General features: G+C 34.3%; 2 protein-coding genes and 2 non-coding genes across 5 annotated transcripts in view; 3 read left to right on the top strand and 1 right to left on the bottom strand.

The window, feature by feature from the left end:
• The first annotated feature begins 1,929 nt into the window (after positions 1-1,929).
• Positions 1,930-2,643, top strand: mRpS6 (mitochondrial ribosomal protein S6). Its single transcript, XM_089640128.1, has 2 exons — positions 1,930-2,073; positions 2,162-2,643. Exons 1-2 carry the CDS (start codon positions 2,029-2,031, stop codon positions 2,567-2,569), a joined length of 453 nt encoding a protein of 150 aa, XP_089496254.1. The 5' UTR covers positions 1,930-2,028; the 3' UTR covers positions 2,570-2,643.
• A 3,633-nt stretch (positions 2,644-6,276) lies between these two features.
• The window catches only part of Chd64 (transgelin calponin-3), a 78,547-nt gene continuing 59,577 nt past the window's right edge, over positions 6,277-25,246 (bottom strand). Inside the window, exons 1-4 of one of the 2 annotated variants that reach the window (XM_089640127.1) lie at positions 17,720-17,841; positions 10,893-11,029; positions 8,830-9,034; positions 6,277-7,346 (exon numbers count right to left, since the gene is read on the bottom strand). In XM_089640127.1, the coding sequence (XP_089496253.1) occupies positions 7,176-7,346; positions 8,830-9,034; positions 10,893-11,029; positions 17,720-17,749 (543 nt within the window). In that variant the 5' untranslated portion in view covers positions 17,750-17,841 and the 3' untranslated portion in view covers positions 6,277-7,175. Of the gene's footprint in view, positions 7,347-8,829; positions 9,035-10,892; positions 11,030-17,719; positions 17,842-25,246 lie in introns of those variants that run through there. The other variant, XM_089640126.1, reaches the window with a different exon arrangement.
• LOC149417687 (5S ribosomal RNA) lies at positions 21,581-21,699 on the top strand. The gene has a single exon (XR_016303363.1). It is a non-coding gene; the product is annotated as a 5S ribosomal RNA (ribosomal RNA).
• Positions 22,022-22,140, top strand: LOC149417686 (5S ribosomal RNA). The gene has a single exon (XR_016303371.1). It is a non-coding gene; the product is annotated as a 5S ribosomal RNA (ribosomal RNA).

Here is a 25,246-nt window from a genome sequence, read left to right as displayed (position 1 = left end):
AAAAAAATTATCGTTTGCACTTTTACAAATAGTTTTCTTTCCGTCAGATAGTTAGCGAACCAAACTAGCACGAGAAACTGCGATCCATTTTGTCTTAATAATTACCTTCGGGCTTTAAAAATAACTTTTTTTTTAATTTGCTGCCAACGAAAACGAAATATTGTACGTTCTCAAATTTTCAATATGGTTGGATAATCAAGAAATGCCCAGAATCCCAGCATTTTCCCGACAAAATGTACATCTCTCGAAAAACCCAGATCTAGGAAAATCTTACAAATTTCCCTCAATTTAGGGAATTCTTTACGAGTGGACAACTCTGATGTGGAAAATTTACCCTATAGATTTTTACTGATGTAGACTGGTTGTTATTAATCAGCAGATTAGTGATACCAACCAACTGTGTCCTGTTTATAGATTTTTCTTGGACCTTATACCCCATTCGTACAGAGCGATTTTAGTTGATCAAGTCGGAGTTGAATGACACTTGAAAGCTAATCGACAAGTTTGAACAACCTTTCAATAGAGTTGATCAAGTTATTTGTTGAGTGACAAAAGTTAAAAGCCCGTCTACTTCTGTCGTTCAAGTATGATTCATTGTTCGATTTACCCGCCGAATAGAAACGTGTGAAAATGTTTCAAGTCGCTTGCAATTTTTAGTTCCCTGCGGTCCTGCGGTCGAAAGTACACGTTAGACGTCTCTAGTGATTTATTTACGCGTTCCTAGTTCCTACCATCATGGCATCTACTTCAATGGAAAAATGTATTGAGTGGTCGGATGATATGATGTTTAGATTTATGGATCTATACCAAAGCCATCCTTATTTTTGGGATCAGAAGCAAGAAGTTTACAAAAATAAGAATGCCCGTGACATTAATTAATAATATTATTTTTGAAATCTTACTTTAACTTAGTTGTTATTATTATTAAATAACACTTCTCTGAATGTTTAAAAAAATAATATTTTTTATCTTCATAACAAATTTTATGGCATCAACTATTGCAACGAACACTTCTTTTTAAACAATGATATCGATTTTTTGTAACTCTGTGCATATAAGGTAGACTTGAAAAAGAATCCCCCGTTGCCAGATATCTTAGCGTAATTTGTAACTTAGTTTTTGCCGGGACAGCCGCGCGCATAACTGCGCCTTGTTTTTGATTTTTTTCTTGAATCTTAGACAACAGTACATAAAAATTTTCTTCCGAAATTCGCAAATGATTGCGATAGCCTTTGGGATCTTCTAACGCCTTATAATTATATCCTTATAATTCATGTTTTAGCCCACATACGAAGTTTTTTTGCCCTTTTTCATATTCTAAAGATCGCTCCGTAAAAGGTCCGGAATCATAGGGACGCACGCAGCAATAACTTTACTTGACACCATCTCGATTAATAATATCGGTTCGAGTTAAATTGAAACGTCTGAACGATATCTTGTTCAATTTTTGTCGTTCAATGAAAGTCGTTCAACTATAATCGCTCTGTCTGAATGGAGCATAAGAACTTGATCAACTATGTTGAAAGACTATTCACACTCATCGATTAGCTTTCAAGTGTCACTCAACACAGACTTGATCAAATAAAATCGCCCTGCGTGAAAGGGTATTAGTTTGAGCATTACATGATGATTATATGTCGGATAGTAACCATGACAAGCCACACAGTAAATGTTTTTGTCGAATACGTATTTTATGTGTTTTCGTAGTACACAAAAATATTGCATCAAATTTCCTTTTTACTGATAATATGTTCATGTATTGCAACGTTTAACAACCAACCAAGGTGGATTTTTTTGTACCGCTTTATTTTATTTAAGTACATACAAAAAACCTAATTTCACAAAAATCTGTAAGTAGGGCCAATATTTTGTTTTCTTTGTAGAATTGACTCATTGCTAGAGTTTGACAGATTATTGATCTATGGTTTAACCAATAATTAAAAAGCAACTTTTTTGGAAGTGTATTGTGGGGTTTTTATATTATTTTAGTATCATTACACTTTTAGCTAGTATCTTGTTGCTTCCAAGATGCCTACTTACGAACTTAATGTAATGATTCGAGCCGTAATGAAGGTATGTGTTTGAGCATTCCTATTCTTAAAAATCAAAATAATAATATTGCATGAAACTGAAACTAAGGTTATATATGATTATATTCTAGCCAGAGCTTGCTACCATTTTAAAGCGGACAGCTCAAGGAATATTTGAGAAAAATGGTTTGATTCGATCAATAGAAAACCTTGGAAAGAGAGCCATTCCTTATACGACAAGTGCACACGGTGTAGCTCACAAAGAAGCGCATTACTACATTATCAAGTTTGATTCTAATACGGATACTGTTGCTGACTTACGCGAAGAATATGGCAGGGATGTTGATATTATAAGAAGAACCTTTTTTAGAGTGGAAGAAAAGGCTCCTTTAGCTTGTACCATAGCTGAAGAAATCCAACCCCCTGCGTACCGTGTGGATGTCAAAAAGATGATTGAAATTAGCAAAAATCAAAAGAATCCCTTCACGTACAGATTTAGATACAATTCTGGTATGGATTTCTATCCATTTAATAAGTAAACCTGTGTTTGTTGAATGCTTTATAAAATGTAGTTGTAAATAGATACCTAAGGATTTGATTTGAATAAACATTGTTATAGTTATTTTTGGAATAATTTTTTTGGCCCTCTAGCTTGTGGGGTTGCGAGCACATTTCATGTTGAGATAAGGGTTATTGTTTACCAATGGTTTCATGACTCTAAACCACCACACTCCTAACAAGGCTCATGCAGAGGGAGGGGGGGGGGGAGCTGCTGAGGGCCTCACTTTCAGGGGGCCCATTTTAAATATTCACAAAAGTCGTAGGTTGATTGTCAACTACCCGATCACGAACCACCAATCAGCTATCATAACTAATCAGAGTTCATAATTTACATTGTAAGAAATACATAAAGTTTATTTTTCAAAATACTGCCTTAAACTCCAGCAGGATGCACCTGGTCGCTTAGTTATGAAAGCTTCTCACCAATAGGTTTCTGGTTGAACACCGACAGTCTGCGTCAGCTCAGAAAAACACACCGAAAGACAGCCTCACTTTTATTTTCTGTTACCATCCCTCCTGAGAACATCCTACTAAATATCAGTGCCCATGGAGTCTTTTTGTCAAAATCAGAATACTTTTTCTATATCTTATTGTTATGGTTAAATAGAACACACATTATAATTTACGGCGATATACACATATATGGACGGCGCTAATTTAATTATTTTAGGAAAAAACAAGTTATGCTAAAATATTAAGAAGAATTATTTGTTTTCGCCTATAGATGGGTATATGAATAAAAGTTTTGTCCACATAAAAACTCAATTCGTTCAAGAAAGACAAACAAATACAATATTGTATCAGTAATATCCCGCCCTCTCATCTGGAATAGACTTTCCTCAGCTCTTTTTTTTTTTTTTTTTTGTATTAGGCAATTCACCCTAAAGAGAGTGCTATGTTTCCTCAGCTCTTACTAATCTCCAGAATTTGGCTGAATTTAAACAGGCTTTAAAAAGAAAAATTATTTAAAAAATCTTACCATTCATAAATCTTAACTTCTTTTCAATATTTTATAATAAGCCATATTCTAAAACTTCCGGGAATAGTTTGGTTTCGGTTGCCTCCTTGAATGTCACAAACTACCTCCTGTTTTAATTTTAATTTTTGTGTTTTTGTCCTCTCTTTTTGTTGTTGTTTTGTCATCACTTTGTATAAACAATATATTTAGTGTTATAATATTATATCTGTATTGGGTAAGGCACTCTGTAGGAATAATTTTAAGAACATGACCACTAATTCTAAATTACCGTTTTTAAGTTTGTTGTAGTAAAGCGCACTTGAAGTGAAATGACACTAAACTGCGATATATAAATGCCATGTCTTTATGAATTCAATCCAATATTGTATTTATATGCTTTTCTTGAAAGAATTGAGACAGAACTATTTATTAATATTCCATATGTACAGGCGCAAACAAACAATTCATCTTAATATTTTAAAGCATAACTTGCAAAAAAGTGTTTTTACAAAAATAATTAATTAGCTCCATCTATGAACTAGCAATTTACGAATAATTTTACATTGACTGTTAATCTCTTGTTCGCCAGCATATCCTTGGATAATATTAAAAAAATCACTTCTCTGAATATAACCAGGTTTTCTGGGAAAATACTTGTGGTAGATTAAATATTATACATATAGATCTATTAACACATTATCTGGTAAGACGTTACAATTAACAAATTTGCAGTTAAGTAAGTTATAACAAAAATATCAACCATTCGTAATCACAAAGTTAAATCATTTTTAATTATGTAGACAACTACAAACTTAGTGCAGAAAGTATGTTCGTTAATTCGATAATTCCTCTTTTGGCTAATTTCATCAACACCAAATCAGCCTTTAATTCAGACATCGCCAGCACAAAACACAATCACAAAATCAAGTACACCTATTGTCATCTACTCACACAACTAAATTTGGAAGATATTTCCTCAGCAACGTTTTCTCATATTTCCCTTAAGGCCAGCGCCACACTTGACGGAAATTCCGTCGCGGATCTTTCGCGACGGAACGCCAATACATGTAATTGCATATAAATTACAAATAGCGGGCACACTACGCGGAAGATCGGTCGTTCCGTCGCGGACGATCGGTCGCTCCGTGGCGGACCGCCGACTTTCGCGTCTGCTCCGTCCTCCGCAACGTCGCATTCCAAGTATTTGTATGCATCGCGCCACATTCGGCTGATAACACGCGGCGACGACGCATGCACAGGATGTTCGACACTGAACGATTTATTATCGAAGTGCAAAATAGAGTTTGTCTTTGGAACTCTAGAGAAAAGCTGGATTGAACGGCAAAGAAACGAGCATGGGAAGAGATTGCAAAATTAATTGCTTGGTAATATAGTCCTTCGTTAAATTCAGCAATACATCAAATGGTTGTATGGACATTCGATAATATTCGAATGCTTTATCTGGATAATGTCTTAGTTGCATATATACAAGGTATGAAATTGCCCAATTTCTAGTCGAAGAGTATTTATGGGATGAACCCAATATTTACGCTTTCTTTTTCTTTCTTCTTCTAATGCCTCATAAATAGCTATCACTTCTATCGGATCCATTGCGACCACACCGTATAAGCGTTGGCAGTCGACTGATAATCCGCCACTGAATATTCAGTGTGGCTGCAACTTTTGGTAACGGATTGACTCCCGCGGAAGTTACGCGACGGAATTTCCGTCAAGTGTGGCGCTGGCATAAGGGAACGGTTGCATGGCCCTTTTCATACAAAACTTTATTAAGGGAACGGCTGCTGGCCCTTTTCATACAAAAATTTATTAAGGGAACGGTTGCATGGCTCTTTTCATACAAAATGTTATTGAGGGAATGGTTGCACAGCCCTTTTCATACAAAACTTTATTAAGGCAACAGTTGCACGGCCCTTTTCATACAGAACTTAAATTTGGATTTGAGGACAAAATACTTGACGAAACTGAAAAATTATTTTTTTAATCAAAAGGTATAGCAAATATCTAGTACATTTGTGCTATTTTATTTATTTATTTTTTTAATTATAATGAAATACAGGCCATTAAATAATTAAATTTTGGAGGCAATTTTTTTAATAATTAAAAAATAACCTTACCCCATCTACTGTTTTAATATAATGAAAAATAAAATAAAACATCTTTTCTTTTATAGAAATTTTTAATTATTTACAACATTTTTTTATTTCAACGTAAATCAGTTGTTTGTAATTTGAATATAAGCCCGTGAAAATGCTTTTTTTAATTTCATTATATTTGCACAGTAAAAAAAGCAATTTTATTTTTTAAATAATTACTACTTAGTTGCCTCTAAAATCATAAAAAATTTAATTCTTTAATGCTCTGTATTTTATAATTTAAAACATAAATAAATAAAGTAGCACATATCCGTACTAGATATTTGCTACACATTTTGATTCAAATTTAAGTTAAGTTTTGTATGAAAATGTTTGCGCAGCCCTTAACCAGTGACACATTCTTTCTCCTTTTCTTCTCCCTTTTAAAATTCATATTCTTATGTATAAAATAATTTCCTTGTATGATGTTGTCTTTCCCGAAATGAGTTTTATTAAACTCACTCGGAATATTGTATTAGAAACATATTATCCTTAAAAATAAATAAATTTAATATGTAAAACATACATATGTATGAATGCATTGTGGGGATAGGTGGTATAGTAAAAACTCCAGTAAATATTAAATACTTTATTTATAAGACTGAAGGGGAATGTAAGACATTTGTATGGAAGCCATGTAAATTACCAAAAAATATCAGTTGCATCAAATACAATCTTACATGGATCAAGGTCACAGTGACCTAAATGCCTATAACTAGATTTTGTTACTGAAACGACTATTGGTCTTTCTGGAAGTAGTTCCTTACAGTAATTTTAGCACCAAAATTTAATTTGTTTTTTATATTTTTCTCAATAACCAACTTAAAAAATAATATAAATTATTCTGCAGAATAATAAAACAAAACTTTATACAAAACGACTACCGTTACTTTAGGCTTAATCTAAAATTATTGACATGGAATGCATTTCTCAATGCAATTGGCACAGAGCTGGGTCCTAGTTGCAACTCCACTGACTGCGATCAAACACAAAACAGCTATGGACAACATCAACAGATAATGCAGAATGAATTGACAGCGGAATAAACATTTACCCAGAGTCAAAATGTCAACAAATAAATTAATTTTACTCGTTCTGAAATTAAACAATGTATAACTTAAAAATACAACGATGAATGAGGAAAGGCCAGGGGCAGACTGGCCGGGCGTTCCATCCAAGGATCTGTCAGGAAATTGTAAAGATCCTTTTCTTTTAATGTATGACGTCCATTTTATCGGGCAATCCACCAAGGAAAAACCAGACGGTATATGATTTCTTAACCCTTTTGGACATGTTAAAATAAACAAAAAAATGGTCAGTAAAATAGTCCAAAAGGTTGAATTGTGGCTCGTCAGTTAAAGTCTAAATGCAACAAAAGATTGCCTCGTGAAATGGGACAGTTTCCGGGGCCTACAGCTCCCGCCAGTCTGCTCCTGGATTGGGTGTTGGTTGTGGGGGGTGGGGGGATGAGGTCTACATGTGGCGGGTGTTGCCGAAGTTGATGCCGCTCTGGTTGGCGCCCTTGTTGGAGCCGTACTGCAGCGAGATGACGCCCTGGCCGGCGCGCATCTGTTCGTCGCTGAAGTTGCGCACATTCTTGTCCGCCTCCTTGGGGCCGATGGTTGGCTTGCCAAAGTTGCCGGCCTGAAATAAAACAATAATGAATTAGACATCTCATAAATTAACTACTTTTCATAAGGCCTTGAGGGAAACCTCATGATCTATATTAGTGATGCAACAGAGCTCTGCTTCCGCTTCCGCTTCTGCAGAAGTTCCGCAAGTTTTTCACCTCCGTTTCCGTTTCTGGTTCCGCAAACTTTATAACAGAACTCTAAACGGAGAATACAGCGAGGAGCGCGGAGGCGGGGGGCGCGGGGACGACTGGACAGGGGGCGGGACACAAACGATACAAACGTGTCGCAACGAGTTCGTTTGTTTATAGTTTGTGTATTTTGGCAACACTGGGTTTATTTGCATTCTGCGCATCACCGCACCTCGTGACAGTCGTGACGTTTAGTAAATATTCTGTTATTCTACTCTACTTATTAATGTTGTGTTTAGTGCAATCAGAACTATTTCGTTGAGATTGATGACTCAAGGCCAAATGCAAACACTGTGAAAAAGTGTATTCGCGAAAAGGTCGCACGACTACAGCTTTAAAGAGTAACCTAAAATCTAATTTACCACTGTTTAATTTGGTACACTGTTAAAAAATATAATTTACCACTGTTTAATTTAGTACACTGTTTAAAAAATATAATTACCACTGTTTAATTTCTAGTAAGTACTAAAAGTACAAAATACAAATTTAATTAAACAAATCTCTAAAAATAAAATTGTATTTTTTCTTCATAGTATTAACACTTCCGCTTCCGCTTCTGCTTCTGCTTCCGCTTCCGCTAAGATTTACTTTTGACATCTGCTTCCGCTTCTGCTTCCGTTAAGACACTTCCGTTGCATCACTAATCTATATCATCTTTGGGAATACTGTGTGGAGACTATGACGGACAGGAAATTACTATGAGTAAACTCGAGTCTTAAAGAATTCCTATGTTGAATGAGGTTGGAAACACAAATGCCTACAAATAATTTCACAATTGCGCACTTCAGCGCAGAACCAATCGTAAAAACGACCACTATGAAAAAATATTTTTGAAATAGGTTGTATAAGGTAGAATGGCTTTTAATATAAGGGGATCTTATTCCCCTTATTACAAAACTGATTTTTTTGTATAAATTCCTTTTTTGATTCTCTATTTGGAACCAAAACAAGCTTATCTGAAATTCTGAAATAGTTTTCCGCTTAGATCATTCCAACCTTAACTTCAATCTTAAAATAAGAATGAAAAACAAAGCTTAAAATTCAATTAGGCTAGTTATGCAATAAAGGAAAACTATATAAATAGCTGGCCAATTTGTCCAGTGTCTTGGTTAAGTTGGTTTTGTTCTCATGCAGCAAATGCGGACCAGAATAAAAATGATCAATCTATTCTCTGTTTTCCGAATCACAACAAATAATTTGATGAATTGAAAATGTTATGTATTACAAATTTGATACAGAAAAACCCTCACATGAACAAATTTGATGTCCTAATTTTTTTCAATTGTAAATAAATCATGTTAGTACCTTTCTGCCTAATGACTGGAGGCAGATGACGACGGAGTTGAGGTTCTGCCTCTCCCAGAGGTCCACGGTCTGGAAGGTCTCCTGCGGGGGCACTCCCAGCCCCTTGCACACCTCCAGGAAGGCGTTGATGTTCTCCATACACTTGAATGCCATCTTGGATTCATTAATTTTCTTCACGGATCCTTCCTTTATGTTATTTACCAACCTGGAAAATAAACACAATTTTTTTGTTAGATATTTTTACCATAGTTGTTAATAGTGTGCGTTTCTGATTTTTCTGTATTCCTATATATTATTTCCTTTATGATTGGGGAATCAGAATATTAAATTAGTGATTTTGAAGTTATAATTAAAAACACAAATTCAAGCAAATTCAGGTAAAATCTAAACTACCTAATAAAATATTAAAATATTTTTATAAATTTAAATATATTACGTTTGTGGTATTTTTAAATTAATTGTAAAGCGCTCTTGAGGTGATTTGTAAAAGAAATGACACCACGTAAATGATCAAATGGTAAATTGTATAAGGAACTGGCACAGACCCATGAAAAATAAAAAGGAGGAAAAGTCTCAATTCCTAACACATCAGTTCCAATTTTAAAAATGACAGAAAATAAATTTCTGTTTAAAATATTATATTATAGGTAGGTACTTTATCGCTTGCCCAAATTCTTCACACAATCGATTCAAATTTTGAAAATTACACTTAAATTCAAAGCAAATCTGAGTTCATTGAACCAGAGTTACACAACTGAAATTATTATTTTCGATTATAATTTTATATCATGATTGGAAAATTAAAAAAAAAAAAAAATGTTTTCTTTGAATAATTAATTAATGGTTGATAAATTCATACATATTTATAAGCATTTTGCGACAGGTGTCATATCTAATGAATCCTTTATCTGGTCTCACCAGCTAGATTGAATGAACAAAAGCCTCAGACACTTGAGGTATTTTAATTATCAATATTATTGTTTATTTAACAAGTGGAATCTAGAGATATTACCTTAGTTAGTTGAATCAACAGTTAAGATTGACATTGGTATTTGAATAATAATAAACACAGAGGAGAGGAGGCTTTTTAGAAAAAGATTAAAGTCAGTTCACAATTAAGTGCCGTTAGCTGTTAACAAACCTGACGTGGCAGTAAGGCATGGAAAACATAGTGGAAGAATGAAATCAGTTCACAATTTAGTGCTGTTAGATGTTAACAAACCTGACGTGGCAGTGTGGCATGGAACTCATAGAGGAGGAATGAGAGTCAGTTCACAATTAAGTGTTGTTAGCTGTTAACAAACCTGACGTGGCAGTAAGGCATGGAACTCATAGAGGAAGAATGAAATCAGTTCACAATTTAGTGCCGTTAGATGTTAACAAACCTGACGTGGCAGTGAGGCATGGAACTCATAGAGGAAGAATGAAAGTCAGTTCACAATTTAGTGCCGTTAGCTGTTAACAAACCTGACGTGGCAGTGAGGCATGGAACTCATAGAGGAAGAATAAAAGTCAGTTCACAATTTAGTGCCGTTAGCTGTTAACAAACCCGGCATGGCAGTTGGTAAAAATTCGACTGTACCTAATAGTTCCGTGTCATTTATATTAGGTACAATCGTTGAGGAATTTTTAAAATGCATTTAAAAAATTTTCTCTATACAAAATATCTTAAAAACAGCTCCACAATTGTAGCTGAATATTTGGACTAAAATCTTTTTGGGATTGGCGTCTCATTGAAATTCATTTTTCATACCACATTCCTAGGACTTTAAGTTATTTAGTTTCAAAGAAGAAAATGACCAAAGTCACCACATTTTAGAGTAATAAATAATAATGGACACGTATAGCGGATGAATATAGGAGAAAAGAGTGAGGAGAATATATGAAGTGAAAGTGTATGGCGGCAGAAGTCGGGGATGCCCGAGGAAGACATGACACAATCAAGTGAATCAAATGCTTTTGTCGGGTCATGTTGATGAATGAAAGTAGAAAAAGCAAGGAGTATGTGTAGCTAGGTTGTTTTGTCTGTTAAACCAGCATTCAGAATGAGATAATAGTGTTACCGGCAAAGGAGGGTTCCGTCCTTGAGAACCTCGTAGAAGTTGTCCATCTCTCCGGAGAGGTTCTCGGGCTCCCCGGTGATGGCTTTAATCCACTCCAGGCATTCCGCCGCCAGCTCTTCGCTGTACTTGCTGTTGATCTGCAAATAAACAAACCAACATTATTATTAGTTTAAGAGTCTAAAGGCTTTACAAGAAATAAATAACCATTATTAAGGCGATGCCATACGTAGTAATGCAAAATCATGTGTTTTTGGTGTGAAAATTCGGTCGCCTAGAAATGTTTCAGATGCTTTAATAAAAGGCACTTTTTGGCCATGTTTTTTTCTTGCATAAATCAAAACAGGCGGATGGTGTTAAGCGGGAATTTAAACCTTATCGCCTCCTACGTAAGGGTTGTTATTGATAGCGGCTCAATTTAAAATATTACACGACATAGTGCATCGCCTTAAACAGAACCAGAAAAATGTTAAACTTTCATTCCTTGGTAGTGCACCAAAATATTGACTGACATCACATTTCCGCAAGCTTATCATGGTTTCATATAACTATGTAGTAGTTACTACCAATCTTCATCCACATTTTTCTTATAGCAAAAAAATATGTAACATGTCCAGGGCTAACCGTTATCCATTATCCATTATCGATCCCTCTGTCCCAACAAAACCTATAATTTAAATATTGAAGACAATATTAGTGATTTCTAAACGAAAATCTGAAACAGAAAAATCAGAAAAGGAAACGGTCACATCTGGGACTCGATATTTATATATTCAATATTTAAATATTACAATTTGAGGTTTTACTCAATAAAGTTATTCCGAAAAATAAATAAAAAACCTATAATGTCCCATTTTAAAAATCAGCACAATGCAACAATGCTGTTTATTAATGAACATTTTCCGCAGTCGTGCTGACTACTGATGTTGCTCTGCGTCCTTGCCATCTAGCTATCTTTACTGCAAGTCCTTTGTTTCCAAATTAGATTTAAAAATTGTTCTAGATGCTTACTAATTTAATGTTGTTTGCATATCATAACAGGAAATTGATGTCATTCTCACAAATATTTCCTGAATCCAAATAATTAGGTAGCCTAATTTCACAATACTATCTTGTCTCACCACATCACCTACATTCCTAGTTAGTGTTTTGTCATGTACAAGTGATAAACCCAATGTTTACACTTTGCACTTACACTTATTATCAATATCTGGTAAGTACCTATTATAATTGTATTTTTTTTGTAAAAAGAAAGACAAACATTCCCGGGTTATGAATAACCTGACAATATTTGAAAATCTCCTACTAGTAAGGGGAAAATGTTGTTTGTGTTGTGATGGAGGACTTAACCAGCTGAGGAATTGAACACACTACGCCTGGGTGGGACCCAAACGCGATGTCAAGTCAGCCACCGACCGGTCCCATTGATTGGACCAACCCATTGATTTATATGATTTGATTTGGTTCCCTATTTAATGGCACGTCCCCGCCTCATCTATTCCATAGAACCTATTAGATAGGCCAGTAACCTTTGACCATTAGCCTCACAACATACCCCAATTGGGGATGCTGTAAATGTAAGCTTTCTATGTCATAGAACGCCCAATAGAAATAGAAATCCAATCTTGAATCAAGTTGGATTCACATTTGGAGAGAAGAAAGGACTTAATTCAAACTTAAAACAACTCAATTACTGTCAAACTTGTTGTGAAATCAGATATGAGCGCATCAGCAGAATGCTGCCTGCTCATTACATAATAATAATAATAATAACTTCAGCTTTCATTATATTCAACATAAAGACGTCTAACCTTTGATCCGTGGAATCGATAATAGAATAGAACAAGTTAGAACGAAATAGAATAGAGCAAGTGTGAATGCACAACAATTCCTTTCCATGAAATAGATCATAGACTAGATATGTATGTAATTTTTTTTTTCTAAAAATGTATGCATTATATTCTAAAATTATTGGGAAAAACAAAGAATAAAAATAAATCGGGTGGAATCCCAGATTAAACGTATTGTCAGAATATTTATGATGCATTGAATTTTTAATTCGGATAATTTGTCTGTCATCTGTCATACAATAAACATTGACATAAACTCACACCAAGACTGTAGTGTATGTATATGAAAAGGTGTCTCATGACCGGTGCCGGTGATGTCACCAGTAAATGTGTGACTAATATTTATTTATTGGTGTGGAAAATTTATCAGAAAATGATTACAAGCTGATAAGTATAAAACATTCGGACAATTTATCAAGTGCCAGTTTTTTTTGTGATTTATTAACTTAAAAGTAATTAAGTTTTAATCAAAGTATGATTATTTCCGTAATCTGGACGGAATAAGAAATTATGTCTTTATAAGGTAAAACATTATTTTATTGCCCTTATCAAAAATAGTAAGTTAGCAGTTACTCAGTTGTATAACATAACTTCGACGAAAACAATAATACATCCTGTGTGACGTTTTTGGCCGAAATTAGTAAAGTTATTATTAAATATTTATGACATGTAGGCCTTTTTAAGAATTCCGCAGTACATTATTTTGATCACATAAGGTTTAGCCAGCGTTTACAATGTAAGCGCTCGAAAAATATTTTTTTTTACGACTTGATTACAAAACATCGACTTTTCTCTATTTTCTATACCTAATTATAATATGCATGAATATATATATATATATATAAACCTCCCGGAAGAAATTCTCTAAATGATAGTGAAAATCCGTTGCCTAGTTTAGAAGAACTAAACACACAAACAGACAGACGCGGATAGAGACTTTATTTTAATACAATTTAATTAGAATATTCGATGAGTTTGTACAATAACCGTTATTTATTTCTCTAACCGCCGCACTTTTAGGCACAGGTTATAGAAATTACACTTTGTTGCAATACTACAAGAAAAATTATTTACATTTACAAAATAAGTTGTTAGTTTTTGTGATAAGGTGCATTTTTTATAAAACGATCCCTTTACCGCCATTTTGTATCGAATGACACTTGCGATAGTTTCGTTTCAATCAAGTGTCATTCCATACAATCGTTTTATAAGGGGAATTTTGATATTTTGTTTATGTTTCATGTATCTTTTACCATCTATCACGACGTAAATTGTTTTTTCTTGTAATACCTATAATATATATGTGCCCATATGTGCCTATTAAAAGTACTGTGTTTAGTGAAATATTTACCTGTATAATAAAAGCTACATTTTGATTTCATGTGCCGAAATCCACAGTTATGCATCTCTAGACACGTACCTAAATACAATAAACACGAAAAAGGTGCAAATGCCAAGAAAAATATTCGGTTTTAGTTCAAATTTAAGAAGAATTGCGTTCTCTAATTACAATGTAAAAATAATTTACAAAATAACACTTTAGCATTATTTTATCAACAGTTGTACGTTACAACTACGTGGGATATTTGCTATAAATATTATCGTTCCTGTTCGAGCAAAAGTCACTAACCACAAACTCAGTTCTGATAAGCAAGTAGGGACCTACCTACAGTACCTACCGCAATTCGAAAGGTAGGTTTTGAAGACAAAATAAAATTAGTAAATTTTTAGATAAAAGTTTCATATTCTAAAGTTGCACATTTAAAAGTGCTCAAATATCAGTTTTTGAACAAAGACAAACATCCACAGGTTAATAACCTGACAATATTTGAATTCCTCCTTCTACATACCATGATTATAAATGGAAAATGTTTTTTATTGTGCAATGATGGTGGACTTGCCTAGAAGAGGATTGAACCCGCGACGCCAGGGAACGTGAGAACCCAAAACTTTGAAGCAACAAACCGATCATATTTTCAATTTGGTTGGCGGGCATGGGTACCATCGCCCGGGGAACTATTTATTGGATAACCGTCACCCAATAACCCAAGTGGTTCGCTACGTTTGGTGACTTAGCAGGGGTGCCCGGGTTCATGGGGCGAGGTTTGTCTAGGTCACCTACTGCGTGGCGGGCCGAATCGCGAGACCTTTTGACATCTCTAGCCGGAGTCTCTCGACCAATCGCCTTGCACCTGGATGTATTCTTACTTCCTTCACTCCTGGACACATTGCCCCCAGATTCCTACCCATCCCTCATACAATTTTCCTTCCCACAACGTTCTCTGCTTCCATTCCATAAAAATACCCTTCACACAGCATTCCCAAAGATGATATGGGCCCTGTGGTTTTTTTTCCCTCAGGGCCTCCTGTGTGGAGCTAATGTACAAAAAATACAGTTTATTCTGACATAAAAAAATCGATATCTCGATAGTGTGCATTCGGGGTTAGTGACTTAACGCGGACGATAGTGTAGGTGCATTGGCGATAAGGAGAATTTCTTCCATTAACATCAATTTGTTAGAGAAATGATATACTGACTCACCGAAGGTTGTGTCATTATTTAATAAGATCCTCTGAACGTGCTTTTATTTCGCAACGTGCAAATAACGCAATACGCTTCCTGGTAAAGCGAATATTTTGTAAAAAACAAGCACGCGCGGCCTTTGCTTGCAGATATTCACGCAAACGTCAAATAGTCAACTATTGAGATTGCGAAAACGACGAAAGATGGACATATTTACGAGATTAGCAGACCTTTTCTCAACGACAAATCGAGTAACTAAAACCTATCTACATAATTTTAGACATCAGATGTTATTTTGGTAACTTTTTAGCACATGAAAGCTTTTTTTTTGTCCATGTATAATAATCCACTAGGTACCAGAGATCGCTCGGTGAAACGAAATGAAGATCACTGTTAACTTTCATGTTATTAGTATATTCATAATCGGAATGGCTTTAGTCGTGTTTAGTGACTAGATCTGAATATCCAGGTGCTTACCAACCTTCCTGTTCCCCGACTCAGTCCCCTTTAGCCTTACAACTTACCCCATGGAGATGACATAGTCCCACTAATTGGAACTCTTGCGCGGTAGTCAAACAACAACAAAAAAATACTTTTTAGGCCGGGTTCTCAGTATACTCAGGAATGTCTATGAGCATGATTGGATTGTCAGGATTACTACCCGAAAGCAACTTGACGAACGTAAATATCTCTTAAGCCGAGTTTAAAAAAACAACTGAAATGCCGACCCTCAGCTTCTTTAGAGCATATTATCCAAGGTTTACAAATAATATGACAGTAAATTGTGAACGTTAAAAATAACTTACGACCGGTACTGTTTAGCGTGACATGTTAGTTAAGTACATGTGTATTGTGCATCAGCGGAGAGAAACGCTGATACGAGATAAGGGGCGAAGTACGTTTACTGCCACGTAAATGTACCTAATTGTTTTCCTGATAAACCAAATAACACAATTGCAAAATTAACAATAATTTAGTGTAGTTCGCCGATGGTACAATCACCAGGTACAATCTAGTACAATAAACTTGAGGTCGTAATTACAATTATTATTTGAAAGGATTACTATACTGACATAAGCGCGGAATGTGGATGACATCAAATCGGAGGGGAAACATTCGTTAATGTGGATAACGAAACGGGGAAATTTTGCATAATATTTGGGGTTCCAACGCACAAATAAGATTCTTATCGACCGTAAAAAAACTGTTAAAAATATAGCTGACGCAAGTGTTTTTTTCTTTCCGGCGCGTCTGTGATTCGAGCTGCATTAATAATTGCATTGTCTGGGAATTTTTATTTCAACGTCTAATTCGTTCAATGCATTCATCTAATGCCCGGCAGACTTCAAGGATATCGAAGACATTTTTTTCTGATGTGTTAATACGCCATAAATATTGACAAATAATGCAGTAGGTACATCACGTACACGACACATGGGTAGGTTAGCATATTGATACAAGATAAGACATCAGATGCCAAGGATATAAAACTCGAAGACTCTTAGGACGGGTTGTTTCGGAGAATTTGAACAATTCATCAAATTTCAACGTTCATTTCCGGGTTCTGTGAAAGTCTTATTCATGTTCTGTTATTATATCATTATAGGCTAGTTGCTTGACAAAACTGAAATTAAAACAAAAAAGAATTAACGTTGAAATTTGATGAATTGTTCTAATTCTCCGAAACAACCCGTCCTAAATCATTTAATTTGTAAATAGAAAAGTTTAAAATAGTTGAAGTTTTTTTTATATATTTAAAAAAAATCCATTTTTGAATTACACTTCGTTTCAATTTAATTACCACCAAGAACAACTATTTTCGTCGGGAAAGATGATAAGAGATGCATTAAAATTCCATTTTTATTCAAAGTTCAAAATTTCTCTTATAAAACGATTAATTTGTCTCCAGTATGGATTTGATGATGTTTGCGAAAGTTTCGTTTCAACGAAGTATGCAAAAAATACTCAATTGACACAAACTAAAAACCTAATTTTGTGCATGTAAATAATTGTAATTGTTAAAACGAAGTGTAATTTCCATAATCTGTGCCTAAAAGTGCGACGGTTAGGTAAATAATTACATTGAAATTAGTAACCAATAGAAACTGACAGACGTACCACGAATATCAGTAGATGTAAGGCATACTGGTGTCCCAAATAAGTCATACGCATAAAGGCATACCGCTGACAGCTCCGTTGTTACCTTGTACCAGAAGAGAGTTTTTACACTCACCGTTGCGGCAAGATCATTCATTACGGAGCCGTAAAGGAGGAAATAAGAAAAGAATAGGTAAGTAAGTACCAACTGCAAAATTTGATGGAATACGCTTTCAAAGACAACGCCCCATTAAATTGAACATAGTATAGAATTGAAAAAAAACTTGATATAAAATATAAATATATAGATATCAACTGTCATCGGTATTATTCGATGCGTCGAGGAGTTTAGGGTTTACCTTCGTTTGAAAAGTTTTGTCGTTCGGCATCTTGAAAGATTGTAGTAATTTCTCCTCACTTAAAACACTGTGAAAGCACACTGCAATCCCGAGAGTAATACTGTAACTAACAGGGGAACGAAACGGATATACGCAGGGCCGTTAATGCCTAATCAGTAATCACTGATCGCTATCGTAATACAATCTCCTTCAAGTTATTACAGGGGAGAATTCGGGACTTTTGGCAGTGGGCAATTGACTAAATGAGCCTTCGACACGGGTAGAGTTGTAAGTTGTAGGTACCTGCAGGTACTTAAAACGAATAGACATCCTGGAAATGTGATGAAGAAAAGTAAGAATTTCATTACTGACAGTATTACCAATTTATTAAAAATCTCTTCAACTTATTGGTAATACCGTTTTAACGGGATTGCAGGCCGTTTCCTGATAAACTTAGTATATTCCCAATACATCGGAACATATTATGTTCATCCACCTGCATTTGCCATGAATATACAATGAGGAAATGCGAAAATAATAGGATTTTTATAAACCTGTGTTCCGACATCGTGATGGTAAATTCGTATTTTACTAAAAGTTTTACAGGAAACCTATCAATGTATTCGTTAAGGGTCTGCAATCCTGTTTTTAACCGGATTAGAAATAATTTGAAGAGATTTTTAATATTAGTAATTTTCTCCGTGTAGTCTGTTGAAACAAATTCTGGGGTGTCTCTGATTGTTGCTCCTTTTTGTATTTTAAGGTGCTGATTATGATTCTGAGGTTTCCCAACAAATTTTTTTTCCAGTTCAAACATCGTTCCATCTTCCACTAGCCGCAATTGCTAGTTGAAGTTTGCAGAATGTTAGACTTACCAGTTAGTACAGCTTCAAAACCAAAAGGGCATTCGAATCGGACTGTCAACTGGCTTTATACGATTCCCTTTGGATACCTCGCCAAACTGACAACTCGAACCTGGAGATTACTGGAGCTCGTGGATATACGATTCCCTTTGGATACCTCGCCAAACTGACAACTCGAACCTGGAGATTACTGGAGCTCGTGGATATTGGACAAGTGTTTGTCAGGAGAAGCAGAGAAAAATCACCGATTGATCAAGAGTCACAAGTCGTGTCGTTAAGGCGAAGCTTAATGCCAAATCACTATTTTGATTCATCTTTATAACGAATTGGTGTACATTATGAATACCAAAAAATATGCTTTGGATAAATTGAAGGTGCTTCGCTTGAGTAGAATACAAATAAAAAAATAATATAGATTACGTAAGCATTAATCCTTGGAATGCCAGGAGTAATAATGCCAACGCCGACTGACTCTATTATATTAATTACTTACTTTTTTTTTGCAAAATTATAGTTTCGAAAATTGTACCGTCTTACCAGAAAATACGTTTATATATATATAAAAAAATATAAATCATAAATATGTAGTTTACCCGGGGATAGCTAATTATATTCAGAGATATATTTTTTATCTCTAATGTTATAAAAAATAATAATATAATGAAGACATACGAAATTATTCTTGGGTTTTATTACATTTTTCAGCTAAATAAGCGTTTTTCACATAGATACAGATGACTTTTAATGAATTGAATTTTGCGAAAAGTTTTTCCACAGACAAAATAAACAGATTTGCAATTGACGAAACGACAAAATACAAATACTTTCAAGATACGCTATATCCTTGCCAAGCAAATAAAATATATTTGAATCCGCTAGAAGCATTTTAAAGTTTCAAAATACAATAAAATCGAGGCAAATGAGTTAATCTACTAGCATCTACGGTGGATTTTCTTGGCACACTAGGGGTTAATATAATAAATAAACAAACAACACTTTCTTTGTCTTTCGAAAACAAACACGTTTCATGGTAATAAAAGTCTACAATAATTTACCTCAAAACTAAAAAAAAATATTATTCATAAAATTAAAAACATTCTTACTAACGAAATGTCACTACTAATTACACCACACTTACGAGTACTTACCACTGACTAACTTATTATTTTTTACGTGTATTTTCTGACTATTATTATTAATGTTATTATGATTAAACTATTATGCATTTGTATTTATTACGATTTTCAATCGCTTTTAATCTATGCATTTGTATTTCATACATTTCACTAATTTAAGCATCTGTAAGAAACAGCAAAATAAGATTTTGAATTTTTGGAGAAATAGAGAGATTTGTAATTTGACAGAATTTGACAGAATTTGCCAAGTATTTGATGTTAGGTTCAATACTGCATACATGTTTCTGACAATATCTTCTATCCGCCGTATTGCGTCACCTCATGTGAATTTTTTTATAGCGCAGTTGTACTTGCCTCGAACACATACTAACTGCTGATAACGTACCCATTAATCTGGAACCGATCATTTTATTTTCGTGTAATGTTGTGTTGAATTAAAAAGGGATTTATTTTTCATTATTTTTTTTATTATGATAAGACACAACATTGATAAACAGATAACGCATTAGACGTTGAAGGCAAAAATAAAGAAAATCTAAAAGCATTTGAAAAATACGGCGGTACTTACAGGAAATTGGAAGTTACTATGTAATTTTAAGTACTTGAAAAATTTGTAACAGACATTATGACGAATGGTCCGTTCAGAATTCGATAATATTAGAAATGTTATATTGAGCTAGAAAATTTAGTCAACAACTGTTCAAGAGTTCAAACTTCATAACGATAGAGCATAAGCACAGGACGTAGAAATTTATCAAGACGAAAGTATGTTGCGTCCATCACAATAATGACAAAAACACCCATAAGGAAGCTATGAATGCTACTCAATACATTTTCTATGAACGTGACCAAAATCGGATGGTAGTTCTTTGGTCTGGAGTTCTTGAGTGTTTTTACAACACAGATTTTAGAACTAGATATAGGTAGCGTTATACTTTTGAGTACTAGTTTATTGAGAATAAGATGAAAATTGAATAACAAAGCAGAAGAAAGGGTGTCGGTCTAATTGAAGCTAACCGAGCCCCGATTCCCACTTGACTCGACCTGCAGAACAGGTTTTGAGGACAATGCCACGGAGGGCCGCTCCCGGTCATGTGTGATTCGCATGGATGAGATGTATTTAACTACCATTTCATAAAATGAACTAAAAGAAAGTATAAAACGGGCAGTGAAATGCTTCGGAAAATTTTCTATAGATTACATCGAGAAACCAAAGCTGAAATATCATAAAAATCCTGTAATTTAGAGGAAAACATAGATTATAACTAATATCTTATCTATCTAACCCCACAGCATGATTTCATTAAACAAATTAGAAATTAAACTAATATTAAAAAATATTGATTATGTAAATTGGATTTTCATTTCACCACGTGTCGATAAATGTATATGTTTTGCTCAATGTGTTCACATCTATTACAGTTAAATTTATTTTCTGTTTATTGTACTTTTCTTCCTTTTAGGCATGTGTAACATTATGTACCTATTCCTTTCTACCCGTCTACCTAAAAAAAAAAATGGGTGTGTCAAGCCTACGCAAGACAGAAGTGAAACTTCTAGTATTCTTCTCTCTCTCTCTTTTCATTTCATTCTCTCTTTTTTTCTGTCTATTGACATATTTATAAGTAGCATGTGATAAAAAAAATTAAAAGTTATAAAAAAAGAAAAAAAAAATTAGTTAAAGCGGGGATCGAACCTCGGTTCTTCACGACCACAGTCGTGCGCTCTGCCTGTAGACAGCGAAGATGAGTTAGGAGAGTGAGTTAAACTAGGTATATAATATTTACACCTTGCTAATGTTTTCAGTATTATTAGGGCTTTTTTATACTAATTTTCATATATTTATTGGCAGGTAGAGTAGAAATTAATATTGTTTAGCGTTTGCCAACGACCATACCATGTTGAACACACCGGTTCTCGTCCGATCACCGAAGTTAAGCAACATTGGGCGCGGTCAGTACTTGGATGGGTGACCGCTTGGGAACACCGCGTGCCGTTGGCCTATTTTTTATTTTAATTTCATGTTTTTTTTATTTTTTTATCATTACTATAATTAATAATATCATAAAATTCTTTAACTTTTCAAGTATGCTACAGGCCTAAAATATTACTTAGTGGATTGATATTATGGTCAACCATTGAAAAAAAAAATTCCTACAAACTTATTAATGTAATTACGATCTTTTTCAAGCGCGTATGTAATGATTATTTTTATCAACCTCGCACACACCTTGCTAATTTTTTCAATATTATTAGGGCTTTTTTATACTAATTTTCATATATTTATTGGCAGGTAGAATAGAAATTAATATTGTTTAACTTTTGCCAACGACCATACCATTTTGAACACACCGGTTCTCGTCCGATCACCGAAGTTAAGCAACATTGGGCGCGGTCAGTACTTGGATGGGTGACCGCTTGGGAACACCGCGTGCCGTTGGCCCATTTTTTATTTTAATTTTATGTTTTTTTTCATTTTTTTATCGTTAACATCATAAAAAATTTTATATCATTCTTTAACTTTTCAATTATGCTACAGGCCTAAAATATTACTTAGTGGATTGATATTATGGTCAACCATTAAAAAAAAAAAATTCCTTAAAAACAAAAAAATAATATTCCATGGCCGAGAATCGAACTCGGATCAACTGCTTCGAAAGCAACTATGCTGACCATTACACCACCAACGCCAGTTGTCGAGATGAGCTAAGAAGCATTTATATTTTACTTCAAAACTTTTACTACATCAAATGAACTTTAATCGGTCCCGCATTTTCGTTTCGGTCATGAGTTGGTTTTACTCCTCGAAATTGCATGACGCGCGTAAAGAAGTTTCACTTCAAAAGTTAATATATTTTGTTATAACTATCAATGTATCAATGGCGTATAAGACCAACTAGGGCAAATAAATTATTAACGGAGTACCTCATGGTTCGTCTTAAAGTCCATGATTAATTCATACATTTTGATAGGTAGATGCTAGAAGTTGCTTTTGTTGGGAAATTTAAATCGAATTTCTCTTCTGAAATGACTGTAAAGCGTAGGACTGGCTACATGCGTACCAGAACAATAAGTCTACCTTTCAGCTTACAGCTTGCAGGTACCAGACAGCACAGTGTAGGCCGACCACTTGATGAGAATCTGTAAGTAGGGCAGCGGGCTCCCTCGCCGTCCTTGGGACATAACCTGTCTAGGGGAGTGGAGGGGGAGAGGGAGGAGGAGATGAAAAGGGGGGATAAGAGGACAGAGAGAGGACCATGTGAGCAAGAAGAGAGGTGTCGCTGAGCAGAATTCCCTCACGCTGTTTCAACGGGAAAACTGTACGAGCTTTTAATCGGGTTAAATTATTTTCTTTATATTATTCTGTAAGTAACGAGAAGTAAAGTGCGTATTACCTTAATGCACATCACTGATAGATCCCATTGAAACATAGTTTTAACATCTCCCTCATAAGTGGAGAAAGAGGTTACAGTGAAGCTCTCAGCGACACCGACCATTTGGTAAGTAGGTACGCATAGTCATTGGTCACAATTATTTAATAATCTAGTTAAGCTACCATTTGTTAAATCAATATATCTTCTTCCATTCATTAATGTCAACACTGGACAAGTGGAAGAAATGTGTATACAGCACCGTTTTAACATAAAATTTTCGCAATTAAAATATAAGAAATCAACGCTTCACCGAGATTGGAACCAGACCTCATCTAGCAATTTAATTAGTAATAATTTATTTATAAAAACAACAATGAGGGCGGAAATAATAAACTTTTAAACACATATAATCACCGTATCACAATATTAATAATCATTAGAATTGCCTTTGAGACTATAACTCTCATTTTAGGTATATTATACTATAGTCTGTTGGTCAGTGGAACAGATTAATTACTCGATCCCGAGATTTGGGTATAACCACATCATATAGCACCAATTAACTCCCTACGCTCTCTTGTCAATGATTATTATTACTAGGGAAAAATAACGCTTTAAAAAAATATTTAAATACGCTCTAAAAGTTCGTACGCAAAAAAATTTAACAAAATATCACCATTCTAGTTTAATTTAGTTTTAAATATTGTCTTCACATTTGTTGCGGTCAGTTTATATAGGCTTTATTTATATCGTATTTGATTTTATCGGCGAGGATTAATTTGTATGACAGGGACGATCTATCTATGTCAACTTCAATCTCCAACACATGTATATATAAATTATTTTTATATATCCAGTCAAAGATCTAAAAATTAAATAATTAAGTCAGTAGGTACTTGAGGTTGATGAAATAACCCTTTTTCGATATTTTCGTCAATATGTAAGCAAATTGCAATGGTTTTGCTGAAAATACGCTGATAAGATAACTAATGAACATAAAATTTAAAGTGCTAATTTGTTAATGATAAAAAAGTTTATGTGGAAAAGCAAATACTGTAAATGATTGCGTGAAATAAAACTATAAAATACTTTGTTTTTAGAGAGAATCAGTATTATATATCGGTATTCCTTTATCACAAACATTTATAACATCTTATCGCAGACATTTAAATTGAGCTACAATCTAACGTCGCCTCTCAAAACTAGTTTTTATAATCTTAGTAATTTTCAAAGCCATTCAGAAATACACCCAGGTGTGAAAGGTTACATAAACCGATATTATATTAAATATTTTACAAACTTGTAAAACAGCAGGACGTAAAAATATATAATTAATTTTGAATGAAAGTAAACAAGTTTAGTAAATCCAAGGATGAAGAAGTAACCACTAGAGAAGCTGTGTTACATTGGTCATTTCATCTTCCTTTTAGATACATATTTGTTTTGTGATTTATGCTATATTACCGTACCAACATGTATGAGTAATTATCGTGATTATGTGTTGCGCTTGCTACTTCTTTAGAGAACAGCATTACAGTGTAGCGAAGTTTGTGTTTGTGTCTTTATTTATTTATATTACACGCTCATAAGGACTTTTACAAACATGTGATGTGGACATATTAATGTAGTAGAACAGTAATCATGAAGTAAAATTTTCTATTAAAATTATATAGAACCCATGCAGATGAATAGTATTATGCTAACATTTCTTCCGACTTTATGCCCGGGACTAAACCCTTCCAAACACTTTTCCACAAATGATCATCTAGTCAATCCACATTATGCAAGTGCATTATATAAGCATAATAAATACAAAACAATACAAGATCAACAACACGTCAACTCACCAGAGATCAAATGGGAAAATAATTCACCGGCTCCAGATATTTGCGTATCAGAGGGTTCGGTAAATTATTATTATTATTATTGAGGTATGTTATTATAGCCTTCTTGTAACTACATTCCGTGCAGTTGAACACATCTTCTATTTATGCGAAAGTATTGCCAACTGCATGCAATCTAGGTAAAAGCGAGTATCATTTGCTATTAAAAAATAATTTTCGATCGAGTAGTTTTAGTTGGTATGTTGAATGTTATTAGGCTCAGTAAGTCTATAATTCCATTCATAATTTTTAATAAAAGTGAAGTCGGTAACAAGTCTTCTATGTGAGAGTT

This window comes from Hesperophylax consimilis, chromosome 15, assembly GCF_061612785.1.
Source record: "Hesperophylax consimilis isolate HC1 chromosome 15, BYU_Hcon_1.0, whole genome shotgun sequence".
Classification (NCBI taxonomy): Eukaryota; Metazoa; Arthropoda; class Insecta; order Trichoptera; family Limnephilidae; genus Hesperophylax; species Hesperophylax consimilis.
The sequence above is the reverse complement of the archived record's forward strand: the minus strand, read 5'-3'. Positions and strand labels throughout refer to the sequence as shown.